The 26,335-nt window shown below is 36.5% G+C and overlaps 1 protein-coding gene across 1 annotated transcript in view; it reads right to left on the bottom strand.

The window, feature by feature from the left end:
• The window catches only part of Nxt1 (NTF2-related export protein 1), a 74,500-nt gene extending 69,154 nt beyond the window's left edge, over positions 1–5,346 (bottom strand). The window contains exons 1-2 of the mRNA XM_014350915.3: positions 5,259–5,346; positions 4,776–4,862 (exon numbers count right to left, since the gene is read on the bottom strand). Coding sequence (XP_014206401.2) covers positions 4,776–4,862; positions 5,259–5,303 — 132 coding nt within the window. The 5' untranslated portion in view covers positions 5,304–5,346. The remainder of the gene's footprint in view (positions 1–4,775; positions 4,863–5,258) is intronic.
• Positions 5,347–26,335: the final 20,989 nt, after the last annotated feature.

Below are 26,335 nucleotides of genomic sequence, written 5' to 3'. Positions count from 1 at the left end.
TGTTAAGGGAAATAGATGATTAGATCCAGACTTGATCCATTATATTGATCAAGCCTGGATCCATTGTATTCGCAGTTTTAGATCCATAATGGGTTTATTTCAGCTAAAGTACTGGATAATGAGATTACGTGATACGCACACACACAGCATATAGTACCAGCTGCTTTACGAATTAAATATATATTCTTGTATGCACAATTAATGTATAAAGCTACGACTTAAGTTATAAATTAACCATTGAAAATGTCACCCCGTTAGCGCACTGCAGTTGACACTGTTCTTGTTAAGTATCGTCGGAAAGTCTAAACAATAAAAATCCTGTGATTGTCAATAAAAGTAATGAGGTTATGTTACCTGGTAAGTTGAGTAAAAATAGCAAAAACTGAGCTGGCCGTATCGGTGTACGTATTTAATGACTGAAGTTTTGGAGTGTACAAAAGTAACTATTTGTTTAACCAGGATTTTCTGTCTATAACAAATTGGATTGCTATTGAAAATAACATTGACAAGTCGATAAACGAAAGCTAGTATTATTTGATTACAGATGTTCTTTTTACTTTTAAATATGTAAAGAGTAAAATAATTTAATATTTGTTTGTTTAAATTAATTCGTTTAATAAGTTCTACTTTCACGTACGGTTTCAAATTAGAATCATTTTTAATTAGTTATTTCATGACATAATTTCTACAATATATGTGTCAATACTTTTCTTCCCAATAAATAACACGCTGAGTAATACAGCATCTGGATCAAGGCTTGATCCATTTTTCATCAATTATCTATAACTTCAGCTGCCTGGATCTATTATTGATCCAAAACTGCGGACACAATTAATTGAGAATTGATCCATTGAATGTATCCAGACTCGATCCACACCAGAGAATAGAGAATATACTCTTCTTGCATCGAAGGCCAGATCGGCCGTTTTCGCGTCCGCAGAATTTTCTCTTTACATTTTAGTTATACCCCCTATAAGGCAGGCAGCGTAGTGTTGGAGGACAACCGGATAACTCACCCATAGATCAGTGTTGGCAAAGAGGATCTTCGCATACCACAACCGCAATCGAAACTTTCCGTTGGAAAAGTTCCGAAGCCAATCAGAGCAGAGGTACAACAGAAGTGTAGGGGAAGACTTATGTCTCCTGTGAATAATAACGTAAGTGCCTATCCCCACACAACCCAGGGCACTTACTGGTCACATTATTTATGTATGATAAATAAACTGATAACGCAAGCGCCTATCCCCACATAACTTGGGGCGCTTACTGGTCACTACACTTATTAATGAAACAAATATATTAACGTAAGCGCCTATCCCCACATGATCCCCACCTAACCCGGGGCGCTTACTGGTCGCTTTGATTATTTATAATAAACAAAATAGTAACACAAGTTCCTATCCTTACACAACCTGGGGCACTTTCTGGCTGCTTAAACTATCGATAAAACAAATATAATAACACAAGCGCCTATCCCCACATAACCCGGGGCGGTTACTGGTCGCTTTATTTATTTATGGTTAATAAAATAATAACGCAAGCACCTATCCTCACACAACCCGGGGCATTTATTGGCTGCTTATTATAAATAATCAAAGCGACCAGTAAGCGCCTAAGGTTATGTGGGATAGGCGCTTGCGTTGTTATTTTATTTATTATAAATAATCAAAGCGAATCATAAACACATCGAATGTTGTGGTGATTTTATCTTGTGTTATTATATTTATTTTATCATTAATTAAAGCAGCCAGTAAGCGCCCCGGGTTGTGTGAGGATAGGCGCTTGTGTTATTATTTTATTTATTATAAATAATCCAAGCGACCAGTAAGCGCCCCAGGTTATGTGGGGATAGGCGCTTGTGTTATTATTATATATATTATAAATAATCAAAGTGACGAGTAATTGCCCACATTGTGTGGGGATAGGCGCTTCCGTTATTATTCACAGGAAAAATAAGTCTCTCCCCACACTCCTGCTGTAGCTCTGCCCTGATAGCGGTAGGGGTATGCAAATATCCTCTTTGCCAACACTGCCATAGATGCCAATAACTATTACCTTCCGAGCAGCACGGCAAAGTGCCTGTTTATTAGTATCCTATATATTACTGAGTTTTGATGCGAATCTACTGAATAATACGTTTAAACTACAATTAGTTAAGAAAATATCGATAATGAAACTATACAAAAAAGTTTTATATTAATTTTTCTCAACATGCATATCAAAAGCTTATGCAGGGGCGACTCACCAAATTTCACAAAATCTATTAGCAGATCTGTAAGTATAGTTGTTGCTTCAGAGGTAGAACTTTTGCTTTCAAATCCAAAGTTCTTGGATTCAATGCACTTCTTCTAGTTTTTTTAAATTTACTTCTGTATTTTCTTATGAAGCGTACAAAAATTTCTTAAATCATTTTTGTATCTAATATTTCCTAATTAATACATGTATTGAATATGTTATATTTATTTTTTACCGAAAAAAAAAGAAAAATGTTTATGGCACATTTTAACTCAAGTCAATGTACATTGCGAAATTTAAGACTCCTAAATATAGACATGAGCGCGCAAAAAATGATTTCATAGAAGAATATTCCTGTAAATTCAATGTATAAAATCGTTGTTCTTGAATAAAATTTTCGAGTATTTTCATAATTTTTTAATGAATACAATTTTTATGAAAAATAATGCTCATAACAAAGTTGATATTGATAACTCTACTTTGCTCAAATGTAGAATTAAATTGGAATTCTCCATATAGATTTGCAACCGTAGAAATCTTTTGTATGCTGAAAATATTGGTGAACAAATTTTTTCCTCATTTACCATTTTATTGCGTTATCCATTAATCATACGACTCGATGTTATACGGACCTCTATCAGACTAGCTTTTCAAGTATATTTAGTATACTTATGTAAAAACTTATTATGCATGAGTTGCTTAACTTTCTTTGATCGTACTATATGAATTCTGTTACGTTAAACTTACTTATAATTACAATTTCTTTATGAATGCATAAGCTTTCTTGTATTTTTCTGTGTACATAGTGTCTCGAATCTTTTGGTTGAATTTTGTAACCTTTAACCATCGTTTTTCAATTATTTAATACACGAGTTATTTTGCTTTCATTAGTTAAGTTAGTTGCATTTTGTATGGGATTTATTTAAAACGTTATCAATATACAACTGTCTTTCCATTACACTACATATCGTACGTAACAATCCCATTCCGATGGAAGAAACTGACACCTTCTCGTTGGTTTCCATCGAATAATCTCAATATGAGGGAAAAATAATTTACTAAACAGTTTTGTCTCATATTTTAAACGGTTGTACTGATGTATTACCTTTAAACTTATATTGACATTAACGGAGAGCAGAAAATTTTTTTAGGTTTCATTACAAATTATAGTAGTAAATAAAAAAAATTAAAAAAATTTGGACGAAGAGCATTGAACCCAATATTTTGGGTTTTAAAGCAAAAGTTCTACCTCTGAACCAACGAATATACAGATCTACTAGTAGATTTAGTGGAATTTGCTGAGGTGCCCCTGCATAAGCTTTTGATATCCATGTGGAGAAAAATTAAAGTAAAACTTTTTTTTAGTTTCATTATCGATATTTTCTTAATTAATTGTAGTTGAGACGTGTTTGTCAGTAGTTTCGCATCAAAAATCAGTAATATGTAGGATACCAATAAACAGGCATTTTGCCGTGCTGCTCGGAAGGTAATAGTTATCGGCATCTATGGATAAGTTACCCGGTTGCCCCCTGACACTAACGCCGCCGGCCTAATGAGGGGCATAACTAAAATATTAAGAGAAAACAGCGAAAACGGCCGATCTGGCCTTCTGTGCAAGAAGAGTATAATATATTCTTTGTCCAAACTGTAGATTCATTTCTACTTAGGGGGTTATGTGTGGTCAAATCATCACTACAGTTGGCTACAATGAAAGCGAGTCTGCCAATCTCCAGGCTGCCAGATTACATCTAAACTCACCCTTAAACGATGTTAAGTATGTAACAGATGTGAGCGTGACGTCAAAGATGTAATTAGCGTATAGGCGGTAGGAAGTCGTTTTTAAATGATCGAAAGATTCGATGAAACTGCATAGTCGTATACTGTCCAGCTTTACATACTGTTTATATATTATTGTGCCATAAGAGATTGTTTGAAATCATTTATGTATGAAATATTAAAGTATTTATTGAAACGACATCCAATTAACGAAGGTATACTCACTTCAATGACAATTGCCCTACCTTTGTACACAATAAGGTTTCAAAGGAGGTGTATTTATATTCATAACTATAATGTCTGCCATACAATTACGTAGAAGTAGTATGACTTTATACTTGGGGTACCCAAGCACCTACTGCTCACTGATTTATTGGCAATTAGAAAAATACTTCATTTTTTTAGCAGCGACTAAATAACATTAAGCAATGAGTAACGAACCAACCATCTAAGGGGCACTTAAATTCAACAGCTGTGTGTTGGATCCTAATTGTTTGGTTTTCCCGGAAAAAAAAATTTATACGGATCTTTGCCTGTACTTATACCACGATAACACAGAAAGAAAAAGGGGGGTCATAGATGTAGAATGCTTTAAGACAATTTGTAACAGTAGACTTGTCTGAGGTTTTAAGAGCTGCATGAATAAATGTATATTTGTTCTATGTGTGTGTCTACTTTCATGAAAGGGTTGTTGAAGGTTTGTAGCTTCCATAATATTAACGAATACATTTTGTCATGTTTATAAACAAATGTTTTCTACTTACATATCTCCGTTTATCCAAACTTTCATAATATAGTTTGATGAATTCTTCTGCTGCACGACAAGCTTGATCAATTTTAGATTTCAACTCCTAAGAAATTAAAATTTATTTTTAATCACAATCAATTTGTATAGGATAGATAGAAAACTGTTCAAATTGTCGTCAGCCACTTTAAGCAAATTTTATTGGCTATGCTGTGCTAAAGAAATCTTCAATCTGCAATTGTTTCTATAAATACATCTACAAACCAATATCGTTCTTTGACCTTAGAATTCTAAAGTACTTTTTGTGTAAAACAAGTCACTTTGTGTGTGTAAGTAATACTTAACAATACTTAATAGTAAGAGTTTGATTGATTACAATTCAACAGATTAGAAAGCAATTTTAATTTTCCAATGAAGTGAGCTATTAATGTTATTTGCTTATATTTTCGTCAAACTCATCGTAACAATGTAAATGTTAAGTATATAATAATCAAAATATTACCCCTTCCATTTCAAATGTTTGATACCTATACAATGTAATATTCATAAGTTAAAATCATAGAGGTATTTCTATGGTTAAAATGGGAAATTCCAATTGTTACCCACAAGAAGCTTTTATGATTATTTTCAGTCACATGTAAGGGCCATTTCACAAAAATCCGATAAGAGCTAGGAATAAGGAAACAACAGTAAAAAGATGTGTGACAGCGGAAACAATAAGCGCAATAAGGTAGTGATGTACTATACTTTTTTGATGGCCGTACCATATAACTTTTTTTTTGCTTCACAGGAATCACAGGCCTATGTTATAACATAAACCGATGAATAGAAAGATAGTTAAATGGTACGGACCCAGTCCGACTGCTCCTCTTGTTCCCGTTATTTCCTTTTTTCTTGCTCTCGCTCCCGTTATTTATTTAATTCTTACTCTTATCGCAGTTGTGTGCAGATGCCCTAATAGCTATAGACATACAAGAAATGCTCGTTCATAGACATATAAGAAATAGACTGCTCGTTCTTATGTACATGTACGGCGCTGAACTCTGAAGAACAAGTAGAAAGAGACACAACATCGAACGTGTATACCTGTCTCTCTCGCACGTTGCCAACGGTAGAGCAGTGCTCCAGATTCCCACATAACTCGACAAAATTTCTAACACAATCAATATATAAACCCCAAGCTATTAAACACAATAACCCACTGTTATTTAATCCAGGAACGCGGAACGCCTACTGACCACTTTAAAATTTAATGCTAAAAATAATAACAAAAGCAGCAATCACCACACAAACCAAGGCACTTACTAGACACTTTATTAACTAATAAAATGTTCCGTCGGTTCGGTATGGAATATACATCTATAATAGCCGCGTCGGTCTATAATTCGAGAAATAAAGACTTTGCTTCCGTGCAATCGTGCACACACATCCGCACTTGTACATGTACAGCAAGAAAAGAGGAGGGAAAGAGAAAGAGACAGTTTTCACACCAATTAGTCGAGACAGGATCGAGTCTCATGTCTCATCCCCCTGCCTGAGTGGAGAGAGGGAGGGGGGAGAGTCTTGACCAGCGCCGACGCATCAGAACTAATAACGTTTTGTTTTAACTAATGAGGTCACTCTACGTCTGGCTCTCTTGAAATACTTACGTCGTCTCTCTTGGGACTCACAGTAGTAATTCGTGCCTATAGTTTTTCTGGGACCTCGTGTTTTGCTCACGTAAATTACATTTAACTAACGCCGTGCTTTTTTGTGTGCTCTTTCTCAATCTCGCTTTCTGATCGATACACCGCGGTATATTCACGCGTTCGCGACCGCGACGCACCAGCGTCCTCGTGGACACACCGAAGTGATCCGTGCCGCACGCGATCAGTGGCCCAGCCACCCACGACACCGTCGCTCTCGTATCAGCGCGAACGACCAGGCGCCGACCACCAGGTTAGCGATGCGCCGTCAACGATCAGCTCTGAGTTGCATTCACACACACACACACACACACATACACACACGTTGGCTCACACCTTTGTATTGTATTTTTATTCTTGGTTTATTCAGTGTATCATTTAACGTTCGTAATATTCAGTTTGATTCAGTTGCATTTAATCCGGATTTTATTTGTTTTTATTTCATTAATGAAGAGGTGTGAGTAAAGGGAGTGCGCGAAATAATAAAACGAGTATTACAAGTTAGACAAAAAGTTTATTTAATAAAACTGCCGACCAACGTAGAACACAACAGATACGATTTACAGACTTTACAGACTTACAACCGACTTATCAGACAAAGACAATAAAGCTAGAACCGACGAGAGGTGTGGAAGGCACGGTGGCTTACACTGTACTAACTACAGGGCCCGCAAGTATCACCTTGCCTGTGGCGCTGTCTCACACACTATATATACAGCCTATTGAAAAGTCGTACATGCCAACACTTCCTCCCGACTTAAGATAGCTAAGTATATTAGACAAAAGTTATAATTTAAAATGGATAAATAGATAAATAAATGTGTGTTCTTGACTCGGCTCCACGGCTCTGGGAATGCACCCAAGTAGTCCATGGCTCCTTTATCGCCTATCTGAAACAGAGACAACTTATTAGTTACCAGTCAGAGTCGCAAAAGCTGTTCGCGATTCTGCTAGCAAATTTTTCATGGAGCTCGATCGGTAGAGGTTTTGTGAATATATCGGCCATCTGTTCTTTAGTATTCAGCCATCTGACGTTTACTCTACCATAATTTACACATTCTTTAACATAATGCTCATGAATTTCTGTCATATGTCTTAATTTACCACTGCCTATAATTTTACCATTTTGCTCAGCTGCCTTATTGTCGCACCATAGATCTGCCGGACACAAAGTATTATTTAGTATGATTTTAATCGAATTATCAACTGCCATCAGTTCTCTACATGCTTCACTCAGTGACACATACTCTGCCTGACATGTTGACAAAGACACATACGTTTGTTTGTGAGTTCTCCATGCCACTACTGAGTCTCCAAAGATTTTAATTACGTAACCGCTTGTGGTTAGAGACCCTTTGCAGTCACCAAAACTGGCATCGGAGAATGCTTCCAGCCCTTGCTGCCTTCCACAATATCTTAGACCATAAGATTTGGTCCCTGCCAGATACTGGAACACTCTTTTAACCATATTCCAGTCTTCGTTAGTCGGACTTATTTGATGCCTACTCAGCACATTCACTGCATAGCTTATATCCGGACGTACAGTATTGGCAGCATATAATAAGCTCCCAACAGCCTCCCGGTAGGGAACGCTTTCAGTCGATCTGGACTCATTCAAGTCAATCTGCCTTTCTGATTGCTCTCTTTGTTTTCTTTGTTGATTTAACACGTGACCTGTGATCATAGAAGTTTTCACTGGCTTAGAATCATCAAACCCAAACTTTTTAAGTATCTTATTTATGTAATTGGTCTGGGTTAAAGTTAGAACTTGGTTTTCTCTGTCTCTTCTGACTTCAATGCCTAAAAACGATTTAACTTCTCCTAGGTCAGTCATTTCAAACTCACTTTGCAGTCTTTCCTTTACAGACTTCAATTTGCCAGAATCATTACTTGCTATAAGCATGTCATCAACATAGAGAACCAATATCAGGATTTTATCTGCCTCATGCCAAGTAAACAGGCAAGGTTCCAAGATATGAGATCTCAGACCTATTTTCGTTGCTGCCTCAGAGAATCTTTCATGCCATTTTTTCGGACTGACTTTAAGGCCGTAGAGGGCTCTCTGAAGCTTGCATACCTTGCTTTGTTTTTCCAGATCGGAACAGACCAAACCTTCTGGTAACTCCATATATATCTCGTCGTCAAGAGTACCATTTAAAAATGCCGTTTTAACGTCAACCTGACATGTATCTAAATTTAATTTATTGATTACAGCCAAAGCAGTCCTTATTAAAGTCAGTCTTGACACCGGGGCGTAAGTCTCCGTAAGATCATACTCATTTTTATCTTTAAAACCCCGTATTACCAGCCGTGCTTTGTGTTTCTCACATCCTTAAGCATCTACCTTTTTCTTAAGAACCCATCGAGAATCGATGATATTCGGACGTTTACCATTTACCAGTCCTGCAGGTCTGTTTACCAACTTCCAGACTTGATTCTTTGCCATTGAGTCAAGTTCTTCTTGGATGGCTTGATTCCAGCCTTCTTTATCCACAGCTTTCATTGCTTCTTTATATGAAGCTGGATCTTTATTTATTTCTGCCAGCAAAGAGTGGTAAACTAGATCTTCCGCATAAATGGCATTATTTCCTGACGTTTCAGTATCACCGTTCTTAAAGATTGAGTCTTTTGTTAATTCTTCCCCGAGAGCTAAGCCCGCAAAGCTGACGTCCTTTACACGACTTTCTTGGACCAAGTTGGCCTCCATTGTTTCTATCAGCCTTTTCGGCCTTCCTCTTTTCCGTTGTACCACCGGGGGCGCTTCCTCCGATGACACTGTCTCTTCTCTTTCCTTTTCGAATTTTAAAAACCACTCGTCTAATTTAATATCTACAGTCACATTTTCCTAGTTTTTAATTGAATTTTTACCAAAAACGTCTCCATACACAAAACACTCGTTAAATCTGACGTCCCGACTTTCATAAAACTTTCCTTCGTCCGGACAAAGCAGACGATACCCTGTCGGCGTGTATCCTACCATAATTGCTCGTTTTCCTTTTGCATGGAATTTAGTTTCCGTGTTTCTCTGAACTCTCAAATACGCGATGCAGCCGAATCTTTTCATCTGACTTAGGTCTGTCCTTTTATTCGGAGCCAGCTTCATTAAAGGGATTTCCATGTTATTTGAGCGATGTGGAGTACGATTGTACGCAAATACAGCTGCGTTTAGTGCCAAGTCCCACATGTTTTCCGGGAGTCCCGAATCACATATCAGAGCTCGGACTTTCATTTGAATTGTTTTGTTCAGCCTTTCTGACGTGCCATTATGTTCAGGGGTATCCGGACAACTCAGTTGGAGTTCAGCTCCAAGGTCATTTAATATTTTTCGCACGGAGCCTCCCGTGTACTCGGTACCCTGATCAGACCTCAGATAACACACTTTAGCTTCAAACCCAAGAAGATTTCTACAGCCTTTAACAAAATTATCTAAACATTCACCCGTATCACTTTTGTTTTTCATCGGGTAAGCAATTGCAAATTTGGAATAATCATCAATAAATACCGAAATAAATCTGTATGTTTTTGGGTAAGAGGGTAGAATAATAATTCCCATTGTATCTGAATGAATTATTTGTAGAGGTTGGGATGCTCGTTCGCGTACCGAAGGGAAAGGCAGTTTTTGGGATTTTGTTCTTAAACACACATCACAAGTCTTAATCACATCATCAAATACGGCTTCTTTCAGACTTTTTACTTCCGGATAGTTTTTCTGCAGTTCCCTTAGATACCCCAACGAAGCATGGCCCAGTCTGACATGCCACAGCATGGCCCCGTTGTTATCTTTGAATTTTTTATAATTTTCGCTAAACGGACTTTGAATGTCTTTTATTTCTTCGGTCAGGACTTTTCCGACTTCATGAAATTTTCTGTCATTTATTAAAAATACATCTTCAAAACTGTCATTATTTAACTTACCGACCGAGCTCTCTGAATTTTCCGACTTATTATTTGATTTTATATCTGCAGTTGAATTTTCAGGAATAGTGTGTGCTTTTGACTCAGCCGTCAAGACTTTCATTCTTTTGTTGTCCGACTTAACAAATTCAACCATCCAATAGGGTTTTTCATATATTCCCGATATCCAGACATTTTCAGTATTAGGATCGAAAATACTAATCTCCTTGTCATCTAAATAGATTGACAAGCCCATATCAGCAAATTTCCGAAGCGACAATAAATTCCCGATCAAGTCGCGAGCACACACCACTCCCTGCAACTCAACGTCGTTATTGCAATTTTTAAGCAGCAAATTTTCCACTCCCTCCGTTTTCAAGTCTGCGGATGAGTCTGAGTTTGCACATTTTTTTACCAATTTTGTTTCTGTCAATATTTGTAAATAATTTTTCTGACTTCGCAAAATGATCAGTAGCTCCCGAATCAGCGATAAATTTAATTTTATTTTTTCCATCCGATTCTGAATTATTTACCCAACCTGCAGAGTTTGAAAACAGAGTATTGGGGGGCTCGATCAACGTCAGAGACTCACCTTTATTTGACCCTAAAGCATCTCGTTTTCCCTTCGTCTCCCGGCCCTGGTCAGAAACTTTCTGCCTTTTGGGATCTTTTTCGTCCCTGACGTTGCTAGAGTCACTTTTCTGCCCAAAGTTTCGGGAATTGGAGCGGCCTCGGCCACTGCCACGGCCACCGCCGCGGCCACCTCGATTCCCTCGACTTCTACGGCCCTGCCTTTTAAAATCCCATGAATCGGACTTATTTTGCTCACCACATCTTGGGCTGCTTCTCTTGTGAGCTGGGATGTCATACACGAACGTGCCACACGTGTAACACTTCTTGAGTCCGGTACCTGCCTTCGGACACTTGTCAGCCATGTGGTCCCAGTCATCACAGTTGAAGCAACGGAGACGGTCCTGGGGCCAAGAGGCAGTCAAAGCTGCCCTCGTGGGGCGACCTCCAGTGGCTTCTGCTAGGCCTTCTGACTCGACCTTTAACATGTACGACATGAGGTTTTCATATGTCATACCCTTTCCATCTCTGCTTTGCATTTTAAGCGTAAAGTCTGTCACCTGCACGCTAGGTACCGCTCCAATTACGGCAGTATAAAAGGCATCTCGCTTTTCTTCTTCAAAAAAGGGACCAGACGTACTTATAGTCTCATAATTTCTGACCAGTTCTCAAATTTTTCTATGAATTTAGCAACCGATTCTTTCCCTTTGTAAAATTTAATTTTATGCAATTTTTTACGAATCGCCCCGGCCTCAACAAATCATGTGAAAATCACGAAAAAATCATACGAGTGTCTTGTGATGATTACGTGAAAATCACGTGATTTTCATGTGATAATTTCGACCGAATAATCACTTGAAAATCACGTGATTTTTACGTGATTTTTGTCATGAGTACAGTAAAAAAAATCCAATTCAGATTCAGATACTTTTCTTTGTTTATTCATTTATTCACCACTTCTATATATACTCAAATAAATACAGGCTAAAGAAGACAAGTTTTCAGAATAATTAATAAAAGCATGAGAATTGTCTTTTAATTTGGGCTTACGATAATTTAAATTTCAAAATATAAAATAACATAGTAGGCTATAACTATTTAATGGATAACCAAAAGATTACTGTAAATCTAGTTCCAAAAAAAATATTTTTATTATTACATTTTTGTATACAATTTTATAAAGCATTAAAATTGAATTTTAAATTTACAAGTTTCAATAAGTCATATGGAAGAGTGGCATAGGCTTAGTGGTAAGCGTGCTTGTTACTGATACAGCGCTGTTCTAGGGGTCATTGGTTTGATTCCTGGTGAGTGCAGATTTTTTTAAAAACTGTTATCACCGGAATAAGTTCCCATGCAAAGTTTTTCGGTTGTTTCGAGGCAGGTTTTCCAGTAGTATTTTCATGTAGAGTAATTCCAGGGTTTTTTCCTTGCCCCACAGGTTTTCGGGCCTGGGTGAATGCAAAACAGTGTTAGGGTTATAGGTAGGGAATAGCGGATCTGATCATTCTCGGTGGCCCCAGCATCCAGGCTAATAGGCTGTCGCAGCAAAAAAAAAACAAGGCAAATGTAAGATGTCCGTTTAAAAAGGAAACCGCACAAGATGTTTCGTAGAAAAGCAGCCTTTTATTTTTCAATCTCCTTCCCGAGGAGCATTGCGTTGTGAAAAAGCACATATGAAAAGTCACAGCGGTACTTGCCCAAAAAGTCGCACTGGCCGGGAATTGAACCACAGTCTCCCGCGTGCTGATCCACAACCTAGCCGACCAAGTCCCAGCGTGCTCTTACAAATATTTACAGATATATTTTTTTCTATTTTTGAAGGCAGTAATACAGTTTTTAATGACTGATTTGACAATTAAAAATGTCTTTCAGCTGTAACCATAAAGTAGTGAAAGTGCATAATTCACCAACGACATAAGTAATTAAGTGTTCTTCTTTAGAATTTCCGAAAACGCTGGTTACAAAGCCTTTTAACAATAGATTATGAGTATTTCATTCCAAATACAGATTTTGTAAGAATTGTTGCTACTTTAATCTAGAAACACATCTTTTGTGTAGAATATTTAGATAAAGTATAATGACCTTATTTACCTGAGAATAAGAATATCTATGTGATTTCGGAATAAGATATGCAAATAAAATATTTACAAAAAACACCATTTTGTAGCATGTACATGTTTTATTTCAGCAATTAACATCATTTAGAGCTTTTATGTAATATAACTTTTATTTACAAAATTTATTTACAGTCTTTTGAATGTAGTATTGGAAATTACATTTTTTTAACTAAGGAAGAAATTAGACTCTGCAGAACTTGCATGTGGAGCGACGCATGCAGAACTTTAGTCGGCCAATTAGAGAGTCTCCGCATTTGTCGCTCCGCAAGAGTTTTGTGTCCCCCACTTATACCATGCGTCGTGTTTAATATGGAGGGACACTGAGCCCATGAGAGTTAAATTAAACGAGAGGAAACGTGTATGTGCTACTCTTTCGCACTCACGGGCTTAAATGGCGCTACGCACGGAACGTGATGCACAGTGTAAACGAGGGACACAAAACTCCTGTGGATGCGGTACATGGCCCGCATGCACAACAGTCTGCCCTTTACTCATTCTTTGTATATGGAAGCCATCGTAAGCAGATAGGCTAGTGATACTACAGAGAACGGCAACGTCCATTGAACAACAACAACAACGGTTTTTTCTCTCACTTTTCCACACCTTGATTCGGGTGAATGGTCGGCAACCCGCGGGGGGACGAAGCCCCAGTAGTGTATATATATGAAATGATAAGGAAAAACCTTTTTTAGTACCGCTTTATCTTCAGTAGGATAGTATTACGTGCCAGTTAATGCCGCTTCAGGACAGTCATTACACACAGGTTTTTTTGATAGATATTATTAAAATATCAGAGGTACATTCGTTATAGTATAATAAATAGCCACAAAAAATTGCAAATCGTTTAACTGTAACTTGTTTTATGAGATTAATTTTAAAAAATCGCAATTTTACATATAACAGTATGGAAGAATCTCGTGAAATTGTAGATATAAGGAAGTGATCTTTAGAAAGCTAACAAGTTTTTGAATGATACATAAGTATTATGTAAACCTATAAAATTTTGAAATTGATTCACAAAATGTTTTTTTTTTTTTAATAAAAAAATATGGCAAAGTATGAGTAAAATCGCATATATAGGTATGTCCATATGAAAATAATTGCCAGCGTTGCTTTATAATTGTGCTCCTGTCACCTCTCTTCATTTTCCCCTGTACTAACAGTGATGAACTTTTTTAACTCAAAGCAATCACCTTAGTCTCGAATAAAAAAACTGTTAAAGAATAAAACGCAATGAACGTTAATCAATATATTAATATAGAACCTTGTATGCATGAACCGTTACTGGAAAAACGATGAGAAAAATATAAAAGTGTTAGAAAAAAGTTGAAAAACTTGAAATAAATTAAAAGGTTGTTAAAATAAGTATTTATTGATTTATTTGAAAATTAATAAAAATTAATGAAAATTAATTAAATATGCATCAATGTATAGAAAAGCTGCTGCTAAAAAAATATTGTATTTAAGTTCGGAAAATAATTATTTAATTATAAAAATAAGAAATAGTTAATTAAATAAATAACTGATCTATTAACATAACGTATTATCAAACCAAATTAATTAATTAACAGTGAATAAATATTGAACTTAAAAATAAGTGACAAACCATACTATAAGAAAAAGTAACTGGCTTTTCTATGTCGGTACCGCTCGTAGCAGAGTGGATAAGACACTCGGCGTGTATGCAGGAGGTTGGAGGCTTAAATCATGTGAAAAGTGATTTTTTTTTTGCAGAAGAAAAAAAATTTTTAAATTGAATAAAAATTTATTGTAGAAAAAAATTTAAATCAAATAATAAATTTTTTGGTGTGTGGGCTTTAGCGATGCGATGTGAAGGGACTCGTAGGGCGGGGCAAGATGGGCAGGATGAGTGGAGGTGTGCGAAAGACTGGTACAGCATGGTAAGGGGGGGAGTATGCAGGGGACTGCCGTGGGATGGTTAGACTGATGCAGCTTGATGGGGCTCGACGGGGTAAGGAAGAAGATAAAATAAAAATTCACTTCTATCACATATTTTTTCAAGGTCGAAATTCTGAAATCGTTGATTTACTCTCTCGCATAACGTGCCAGTAGAAGTATAACTTCAAAAAATTGTTTTAACAAATTGTGACAAGATTGTGCCCTGGAAATATGAATGTTCTAATTCTGTTCGGTCTTATGAATTTGACTATGAAAAAAATCTGACTGCCACAATATCGAGTTCGCGATGCCGCGAATTTCGAGTTGGTCTATTCAGGAAGCAGCGTGACACTTGGGATATGACGCTCAGTGCTAATATAGGCTTTAGCTTTTAGTTTGAAACTTTTTTCTTAAATTTCTCACAGAGCATGTGGCAACAACTGGTGTCTAATATATTATTATACATTAACAAATAAGCAAGAAATAATTCAACTGAATTCTTTTATTTAAAACTTTAATGCATAAAGTCACTTATAAAAAGTTGAAAAATAGTAAGACACAGTAGAACTTCTCTGCTATAGTTGTGATTGTAAAAACAGTATATTACGCACTAAGGGAGCAAAGTACGGCATTCCCTCCCGGGTGTGTAATTGCCTCCCGAGCCGAAGGTGAGTGGGGAAACCACCTGGGAGATGATGCCGTACTTTGTTCCCGAGGCCCGTATACGATTTTTTCTCTTCCTCCGCTCAAAATACGACGTTGTTCCCTGATTCGAAGGAGAAAAGTGCAATATAACCTCTCAGGTAAAAATCGCATATACTTACTGCTTATTAGGAAAAGTATTTTGGCATTCTCTGCGAGGAAATTGCCTCCTGAGCTGTAGGTGAGGGTGGCAATTATGCAGAGGATGGCACAATACTTTTCCTATGAGCAGTGCAAGCGATTTTTTACCTGAGAGGAATGTGGCACTTTCGGTGGGGTATGAGAAAAAAAAAATTTTAGAATACCCGTAAAAAATTTACAGTAACCTCTTTGTAATTCTCAAATTATGGTCTATAAATATTTTCTACCATTTCAGGCCTGTTTTATGATTATTTGCAGCAATCAAGATTTATATCTAAGGAAGAAAAAATCCAAGAAATACTCAAGGTAATTGATCGATTAAAATACATCATAAGAGATCTTAGGAAAAATGAAGTGTTAGCCAAGGGTGGCCGCATAAATGTTATGCGCAAAAAAACGTACAACAGTAAAATTTAATGATGTAATGAGAGATCTTGAAATACGTTTGTGGTATAAAAGAAAAATTTATAAGTTTCAAATACAATCAAAAACAAAAAAAATGTTCAAACTAAGTTTAAGCTAATCCACCTGAAAATGGTAGTATTTTAACTGTTCCTACGAATAAAATGTTTAAGGTTAAGCTAGTGATACTTGCATAAATGCTATGAAACTTACAACTGTAAAATTCACTACTCCCTTTCAGATGAAGCTGTCTGCAAATAAGTCTGCAGACATGTCTGCACATTTCTTACTCTAGAATTCTGCAGACAAGTCTGCAAACTCATGTGCAGACTCTCCTGCAGACTAGGCTAGCTCAAATTTTCCAAAAGAACATTTTTGTCTAAATCTGATTTATTAAAGGTATATTAGCCTTAGTAAACATTATCATCCGGATGATAACACCAAAACTAAAGAGTTAAAGTGTTTTGCACACTTTTTGAAAAACTGCAGATAAAAAAATAATTTTTAATAAAAAAATTCTTTAAAACCCTTGAACTCTCCAGCTATGATGTTATCATCATAGAGATATTAGAATAGAGTGCGCTATTGCCTGAAAACTGCGTCAGAGGGTGCGAGAGAGATAGATGCGAGAATTTCTCTCCGTCTCTCTCTGTTTTCCAGCCATTCAGCGCTTGGAGAGGGAATAGAGCCAATCACAGCGATCGGCTAGAGAGAGACGGAGAGAGATTCTCGCATCTGTCTCTCTCGCACCGTCTGACGGACTAACTTACTGGCAGCAGTATATCTTGCGCACTCTATTCTAATATCTCTATGGTTATCATCCGATTGGTAACGCCTACAATGGCTGATATACATTCAACAAATTAGATTTAGACACAAATTTTCTTTGAGACTTTTCTGTAGCATTCTGGAGCAATAAATATGCAGACAGCTTCAGTAAGGGCTTGCATAATAGATATAAGAACACTTTTGCAGTTTAAAGTAAGGAGATTGATTTAGTTTCAAGTGGTATTTGAATGTTTAATACTGAGTACGAACCAAAGTAAACTGCAAATAGTATTGTTCAACAGTATTATTACTATTCCAAAGCATTGTACCTGTAATTTTAATGAGATTGATCATTTATTCGTTAAAAAAAGTTAGAAAATGATAATTAAAAACAGTTTCGTAACTAAATATACATATGAAAAAGAGATATATTCAATTGTTGATGGTAGAGAACATGTGTTATAAAAATTTTCGTTTATTTATGAAACGTTTATGCTTAAGGACTGTGATTTGACTTGTGGAAGACGAATAAATAATAACACAAAAATCATTAAAAAAATTTTGTTGACAAAGAAAATCAACAAATGTTATTTTGAATAAATACAAGATGAAACATGTAACTGGCAACAATAAAACATGTATATATTAAAAAAATAGTGGTTTTAACTAATAATATAATTATATACCTCTATTCCGAAATACAAGACGCTTTTTACAGCTTCATTGTCTCTTTTACTGAATTTTTGACGACTACAGTAAATTTACTATTCTGATCATGGCAAACTGAATTCTAAATGAGTATTCAAAGAACCCGAAAACCCCAAAAAATTAATGTTTTTTGGCTACATTTCCCGTTTCAGTACTTGCTGTCGTCCATTTTCTATCTACAATCTTAAGTTTTCAACATCCAAAATTAAATGAGTAATAAGTTCTTTAGAAAACTTGAAAAAATAAATGACTGCTTTTTTATAAAAAATCTTGCGTAGTTCCCTTTTTGAACAGACATCTTACATGTGCCTATTATTAAGACTTATAAGTTTAAAATTAAATTATAATGTTGTATTAGAATGTGTAGAAAAATATAATTATCAAAATATTTTTTTGGAACTAACTTTACAGTAATCTGTTGGTTATTTATCGAATAGTTGGCCTACTATGTTATTTATATATTTTAAATTAAAATAAGCCCAAATTAAAAGACAATTCTCATGCTTTTATTAATTATTCTGAAAACTTGTCTTCTTTAGCCTGTATTTATTTGAGTATGTATAGAAGTGGTGAATAAATGAATAAACAAAGAAAAGTATCTGAATCTGAATTGGATTTTTTTTACTGTACTCATGACAAAAATCACGTAAAAATCACGTAATTTTCAAGTGATTATTCGGTCGAAATTATCACATGAAAATCACGTGATTTTCACGTGATCATCACAAGATAATCGTATGATTTTTTCGTGATTTTCACATGATTTGTCGAGGCCGGGGCGGCCGTTGTAAGGGGCGTCTCCCCCTTTTTAAGTTCTTTCAGACTTTCTAATATTACAACCGGATCTTGCAGATGAAAAGTTCTTAAATGATATTTTTCTGTTACTCTACTTAATAAAATATCTCTGACTTTTAATTTGTCTTCTTTGATCATGTCTTCGTTAGTAAATTCCGTATTTTTAATCGAAGCATCAATGACATATAATAATCCTTTAGATCGGAGTTCAGACTTAAATTTATCGAGAAAAACTTCGAACTTCATATCTTTAGACAGATGGTAATTGTATATGTGTTGAGTATCATGGCCTAATTTATGTATTTGACTGATGGTTGTCGCGAGAAGTTCCGCGCTGCCTTTTGACAAATTTTCATTTTTTGTGTCATTCAAGAACATTTTCAATTTGTCTTGCAGACTCACCCGTCTTCTGTCGTTGCGAGGAGTTGATGACTGCAGGGGTGCCCCGGTTGACGATTGGACCTCGGATGACTCGACCCTGTTCACCCGCTCGCCCAACCGGGACAACCTCTGGTCAAAATTGCGCATGACCATAAATATCTCCTCCCTTGTTTTCTCAGCCTCCTGCCTTTCTTCCTCTGCCTTCCTTGCCCGTTCTTCCTCTGCCTTCCTTGCCTCCTCGTTTGCTTTCTCCTGCCTTTCGATCATCTGACTAATCGCGGCCAACATTGAGTCGAAACTGGCCAGCATGGTGTTTTCTGAAAAATTTTCATTTTTCTGTTTATCTGCCATATGCAACTTCGTTTTATTGACGTTTATCCATTTATATTTGTTTTCAATGGTTTGCACTTTCTTTATTTTAAGTTGGGTATTTTCCGGTGTGCGCGACGGGAAAGAGGGGGGTGCTTCGTGTACAGACTAATTTCCGCCTAATTTCTGCCAAAAATTTTCACTGTACATTTATCTCATCAAGGTTTTTCTCATCTGACATTTTAAACACATCGACCGACTTTTCAAATAACCCGGGTTTATCACGAGCAGGTTCCTCGCATTCCCCGTCTTCCCTGAATAGATTTTCTGGCAACGTCACTTTGCCTCCCTTTTTACAAAGGAATTCAACGATGTATTTGTAATCGTCACCGATCAGGTAATCTAAAACAAAAGACGGACACTGTTTTCAGGGAGTCAACTAGAAATCGACCGAACGCAAGCCGAATCTAGTCAACGTGGCCCGAAGCGTGTTCTCGTGCTCGAACACAAAGCACGATTGCACGCTGGGCACTCACACAGCCGCGCGCGACCGAACACAAGTCTAACGTGACTGTGCGAGTCACACGGAAAATAATTTCGTTTACACACCTTTGGCGGGAATATCCCTTTGCCCGACACATGCCATTATTCCCCTTTTATCCACTAACAAGATAGCAGCTTGTTGTCGCCCCTCTGACTTGACTTGGGATGAAATTCCCCGACATATTCTCGACAGAGCATCAATAGTTTGCTCGTCTAAAAGAAAATGTAAACTTTTAAAATATCAGCCTTTTCTGACTAAATCTGAAAACCGCCTTGAATATTTATTGCCTAGAGTTCAATTAATTAAAAGCACCGGGAAAGAACATATATAATTTTCTGCCGACACACGTTCAAACTTTCCCAGTTCAGACATTTATATTGTAACGCGCACACAACAGTCGAGGCGACAAGAACAAGAGACGCGAGAAAGCACGAAAACAAAACACAAACGGCCTCGCAATATGTTTTCAGTCAAAAAGCCTCGCGTCATCACGAGAGGGAGAGAGAGAGACCGAACTCTCTCCTCAGCCGCAATATGTTGTCCCCCTCTCGATCCGCCCCGCTCTTGCATGTGCGTGTCGCGCTACCGACGCCACGTGTTTCTTAGAATCCCGCGCATTTCTCAGAATGCACAAGAAATCCCCTTTTTACCTGACGTCGTAGCGTCCGACCTAGGCATCACTCAAGAAAAAGACAAAGTGTTGACCTATCGCTGATCTCGGTTCCGGCGTCAAGATTTGCTCCCCTTTCCTCGACCGGCGTCGACAACGCCTGGTCGACAACGGACTCGGCCTGGTCACCAGGGGTCACGCTCTCGGCCGCTTCCTCGATCGGACTCTCCCGTCCATCCCTTACTGTTTCAGCCCTTTCCGCCATCCTCCCTTTTATCACTCTCGCCCACACAAACAAGGATCACGCGCGGTGGAAGCGAGTCTAGGGCCCGTAACCTGAAGAGGTGTGAGTAAAGGGGGTGCGCGAAATAATAAAACGAGTATTACAAGTTAGACAAAAAATTTATTTAATAAAACTGCCGACCGACGTAGAACACAACAGATACGATTTACAGACTTTACAGACTTACAACCGACTTATCAGACAAAGACAATAAAGCTATAGAACCGACGAGAGGTGTGGAAGGCACGGTGGCTTACACTGTACTAACTACAGGGCCCGCAAGTATCACCTTGCCTGTGGCGCTGTCTCACACACTATATATACAGCCTATTGAAAAGTCGTACATGCCAACAATTAATAAATTGGGTTTTTTTATGCCTCCCGGCTTTTTTCCTTTAGTGCAGTATTTTTTCTTTCTTCATCCTCTCCCTATAAAACATAACTACGAAGCCTAGTCAAACCGACAAGGTTTCGAGCGTGCATAAAATAAATAAAATAACTCAAGAGCCAATCACCACACAACCCGGGGCGCTTACTGACCGCTTTGTTAATTAATAAAATAATTAAAATAACACACTTGCTAATCACCACACAACATGGAGCGCTTACTGACCACTTTGTTAATTAATAAAATAAATAAAATAACACAAGAGCCAACCACCACACAATCCAGGGTGCTAGCTGGCCGCTTTATTAATTAATAAAATAAATAAACTAACTCAAGCGCCAATCACCAGGCAGCCTGGGGCGCTTACTGACATTAAAATCAATTTAAGAAAACGATCAAAAATTTGGTCAAAAATTAAATCTGATACTATGGATTATTTTAGTTGTAACATATTAATTTTTACGTGTCATCTTTTGAATATTAAAATTTTTTTATGTTTTGCAATGTTTCAGCCCACCTGAAAAAAAATGTCGGAATTCTATATAGAATTACTTCTGTAATACTTTCAGGAAAGCCATATGGCATTACACATGGTTTTACACATGGAATTACATAAAGGATTTTAGCTTAGTGATGCCATATGTAATTTTCATATGAAAAAACACATGGAATTACTAATTAGAAACAGAAAAAAATTTCTATCATCTAGAAATAACTGCAAAATACCATAATAAGTTATTGGCGATTAACATTTTGTCTTACCATCGGGATGATAACTCCAAAACAAGGGGGTTCAGCTGATTTTACTTCTATATAAGAAAATTTAATTTTTCAATTTTTTTTTTATTCCTGAAATATAACTTGAATCCCCTTGCTTTCGAGTTATCATCCTGATGGTAATCCTGATTATTAACAGTAAATGACGCATAACAGTATTCTGCAGTTATTAATTTCTAGATGACAAAATTTTTTTCCTTCTTCCAATTTGTGATTCTATGTGTTTTTTCAAATGGAATTACATATGGCATTACCAAGCTAAAACCCCTTATGTAATGCCTTGCGTAAAACCATATGTAATGCCACATGGCTTTTTTGAAGGTATTAAAGAAGTAATCACACATGGAATTCCGTCTTTCTTTTTCAGGTGGGACTACATCCATTTTGTACTGAATTTTTCTCAACCTTTTGATTTAAATCAATGTTTTAAAATGTTTCTGGGTCTTTGCATAATTTTTAAGTTTTTTATGCTGTTTCGACGTGAAATCATTCAATTTATTGATGATTAATCGAGCAAACAATTCAATAAATGTTGATTTGAACAGGTACACGTATATGGGGAGAATTTTCTCAACTGCCCCAGCGCCACCGCAGACAGGCTGCGTCAGCGCAAAAGACGACTTTTTCATCTCGTCGTTTAGGCCCGAGAAAAATACTTTACTAATCACAAAAGCATCAATCCCCATGCACTTTTTTCTCAGCTTTCTCATAGCACTATCAGTTTTTACAAATTTTCACTCTATAACCTATAAAAATGCAAATGTTGGTAAAAATATGCGTTAAATCTCGTGATGTACAATTAAAAAAATTTTTTTTACCATCTAGATCAAAGGATGAGACAATTTTATTGAGGTATAGTCAATAAAAAAAGAGGGATTTTTCAATATTTTTATGTTTCGGACCAATGAATATGTAGGCGCCAGTCACCGCGCGGCACTGGCGCGGCTGCTACGCGCCCGCCGCCGCTCCTAACGCTGCCACCCACCGAAAGACACCTTTATTTATTTATTTTTTAAAGATGTAAATAAAAATTAATAAATGTAGATAGAAGTTTAGTTACCAATTGGGGCAATTGAGAAAACTCTCCCCATATACATTCGTATCAACTACCTTAACTTTTTCGCAAAAAAGGCTCAATAAAATTTAGACTATGATTGGATTGCATTGAGGTTTCGTTGTGTACGGTGTTATACAGCTGTTAAATTACTTGTTATATATATTTATATTATAACATGATTTAAATATTTATTACTAATTTATTTAAAATATATACTTTGGTCCATTTCTTGCGCTAAGATTTTCATTTTCTACTATATTTTGAACAGCATTTATTTGTGTCGCTGTTTCATTCATTTGACGAGCTAATTCGGCATCAGCACTGTTCATATAAATCAGAGGATGATATCTGTTGTTTTTTAATTACAATTTATGTAAATATATCATAAAAATTACAATACATCAAAACTACTTTGCATTAGTATGAGTCTATTTTTATTAGCATCAGTAAGAAGACAGTATAATTTTGTCATGGCTATTCACGAACATTCATAAACACGAGGTCGTTTGATTCTTCAAAGGTATACGTGTTCCTCCAACATGATGATGAATTCTAAAAATATCAGTTTAATCGTGTTTAAAATCACCAAGTAGCAGATAACAGAAAGTTTTTGACATGCATTTAGTTTAAGGATTAATTGCCACTATACTTACTATTAATACAGATATCTCAATAAAATGTCCCACAAGCCTCCCTTTTTTACATACTATATTAAATAATTAAAAATAAGCCATAAAACGTATGTGTTCATTCTGCTAAGATAGTTGAGTTTATTTTAATATAAATAATAAACAACTCTTTTTTCTCGCTATCCCATAAGAGCACTTACGAACTATATACTTGCCTATTGGCCAGGTGCAAGTGATGGAAGGGGAAAAATGAGTCAACGCCAGCATGCACAGTGGCAAAAACAGAAAACCTGGGGTACCAAATTACTGTCATTTTTCTGAATTAAGGAAAGAATAACAGTATTTCGTCAAATTGACAGATGTTATCATCATGTATGCATAAATAGTATCGATATTATGAAATTGCAATTACACAAATGTAAATAAAATGAACTATGTGGTGCCAAAAACGATTGTAAAATGTTGGAATGTTACAACATATTTTTAAAGCCTCGTTAGTTTTCGATCCAGGCACACTCTCAGAAGCAAACGGCAAAAAAAATATATTAACAAGTAAAATAAAACATGATCATTGTGATTTTTCTATTATTTAAACGTTTATGAAATATAGATGGATGCAAGGCAGCGATGGTATATAGTTCCGGCCAGATTTAGGAATTCTCTAGAACCCAACCTCTCTGACGTAGAAAATCACTAGATCAAAAAAAAAATATAACCAAAATTTACGTGCGAGATTCAAATAAGGTCCAATAACCCAAGCATCCATCACCTGATGACCCAGGGCGCTTACTGGCCACTCTCTTGAATAAATAATTATTAATAACACCAGCGCCAATCACCCAATAACCCAGGGCACTTACTGGCCACTCTGTTAAATTAACAATTATTATTATCACAAGCGTCTATCATCCAATGACCAATGGCGCAAACTGACCACTCTTTGAAATAAATAATTATGGATAAATAACACAAGAACCTATCACCTGATGACCTGGGGCACTAACTAGGCACTCTTTAAAATGGAAAGTTATTACTAAATAACACAAGCGCCTATCACCTTATGACCCAGGGCAATTACTGGCCACTCTGTTAAATAAATAATTATTAATAAATAACACGAATGCCTATCACCTAATGACCCAGGGCGCATACTGGCAATTTTTTTAAATAAATAATTATTAATAACACGAGCTCCTATCACCTAATGACCCGGGGCGCTTACTAGCCACTCTTTAAAATGGAAAGTTATTACTAAATAACACAAGCGCCTATCACCTTATGACCCAGGGCAATTACTGGCCACTCTGTTAAATAAATAATTATTAATAACATGAGCGCCTATCACCTAATGACCCGGGGCGCTTACTAGCAACTCTTTTAAATAGATAATTATTACTAAATAACACAAGCGCCTATCACCTTATGACCCGGGGCGTTTACTGGCAACTATGTTAAATAAATAATTGTTAATAACACAAGCGCCTACCACCCAATAACCCAAGCCACTTACTGGCCACTCTGTTAAATAAATAATTATTAATAACACGAGCGCCTATCACCTAATGACCCGGGGCGCTTACTAGCAACTCTTTTAAATAGATAATTATTACTAAAAAACACAAGCGCCTATCACCTTATGACCCGGGGCTTTTACTGGCAACTATGTTATATAAATAATTGTTAATAACACAAGCCCCTATCACCCAACAACCCAATGCGCTTACTGGCCACTCTGTTAAATAAATAATTATTAAAATAACAGAAGCGCCTATGACCTCATGACCCAGGCGCTTATTGCAACTCATTTTAATAAATAGTTATTGATAAATAACACAAGCGCCTATCACTTAGTGATTTAGGGCACTTACTTGCCACTTTGTTAAATAAATAATTTTAAATAACACTATAGCGCCCTTTACCAAATGACCCAAGGCACTTACTGGCCACTTTGTTGAATAAATAGTTATGAATAACACAAGCGCCTATCACCAAATGACCCGGGGGACTTACTGGCAACACTGTTAAATAAATAATTGTTAACATTAAAAGCACCTATAAATCAATAACCCAGGGCGCTTACTGGCCACTCTGTTGAATTAAAAATTATAATTATCACAAGTGTCTAATATCTAATGACCAATGGCGCATACTGGCCACTCTTTTAAATAAATAATTATGGCTAAATAACACAAGCACCTATCACCTGATGACCTGGGGCGCTAACTGGCCACTCTGTTTAATAAGTAATTTTTAATAATACAAGCGCCTATTATCAGATGACCCATAATGCTTACTTGCTGCTTAAATATTTATTAAGTTATATATTAGGAACACAAGCGCCAATCACCAGATGACCAGGGGCGCTTACTGGTCGCTGTAATATTTAATAAATCATCGAACAATAATACAAGCGCAAATTACCAGATAACTCGGTGTGCTTGTTAGCTGCTCAAATATTTATTAAATCATTTCTCAATAACACATGCGCCTTTTACGAGATGACCTGGGGCTTAGTGGCAGCATTATAATAATAAACAAAATAGTAATTATTAACACAAGCGCAAATCACCAGAAGACTCAGAGAGCTTGCAGGCAGTATTATTATGTAATAATATATCAATTGACAAACCAAGCGCAAATCACCGGATGACCCTGGGCGCTTACTTGCTGCTTAAATATTAATTAAATCATTTACTAATAACATAAGCGGCAATCACTAAATGACCAGGGGCGCTTCTTGGTCGCTGTTATATTCAATAAATCATTCAATAATAACACAAGCAGCAATAACCAGATGACCCGAATTGCTTATTGGCTGCTTAAATATTCATTATATTATTTGTTAATTACACAAGCGCCTTTTACCAGATGACCTGGGGTGCTTACTGGCTGCTTGAATTTTCATTCAATTATTTAT

The sequence above is a fragment of the Copidosoma floridanum genome, unplaced genomic scaffold (assembly GCF_036245765.1).
Source record: "Copidosoma floridanum isolate Cflo_tuat_1 unplaced genomic scaffold, Cflo_Japanese_pri ptg000006l, whole genome shotgun sequence".
In the NCBI taxonomy this organism is placed as follows: domain Eukaryota; kingdom Metazoa; phylum Arthropoda; class Insecta; order Hymenoptera; family Encyrtidae; genus Copidosoma; species Copidosoma floridanum.
The sequence above is the reverse complement of the archived record's forward strand: the minus strand, read 5'-3'. Positions and strand labels throughout refer to the sequence as shown.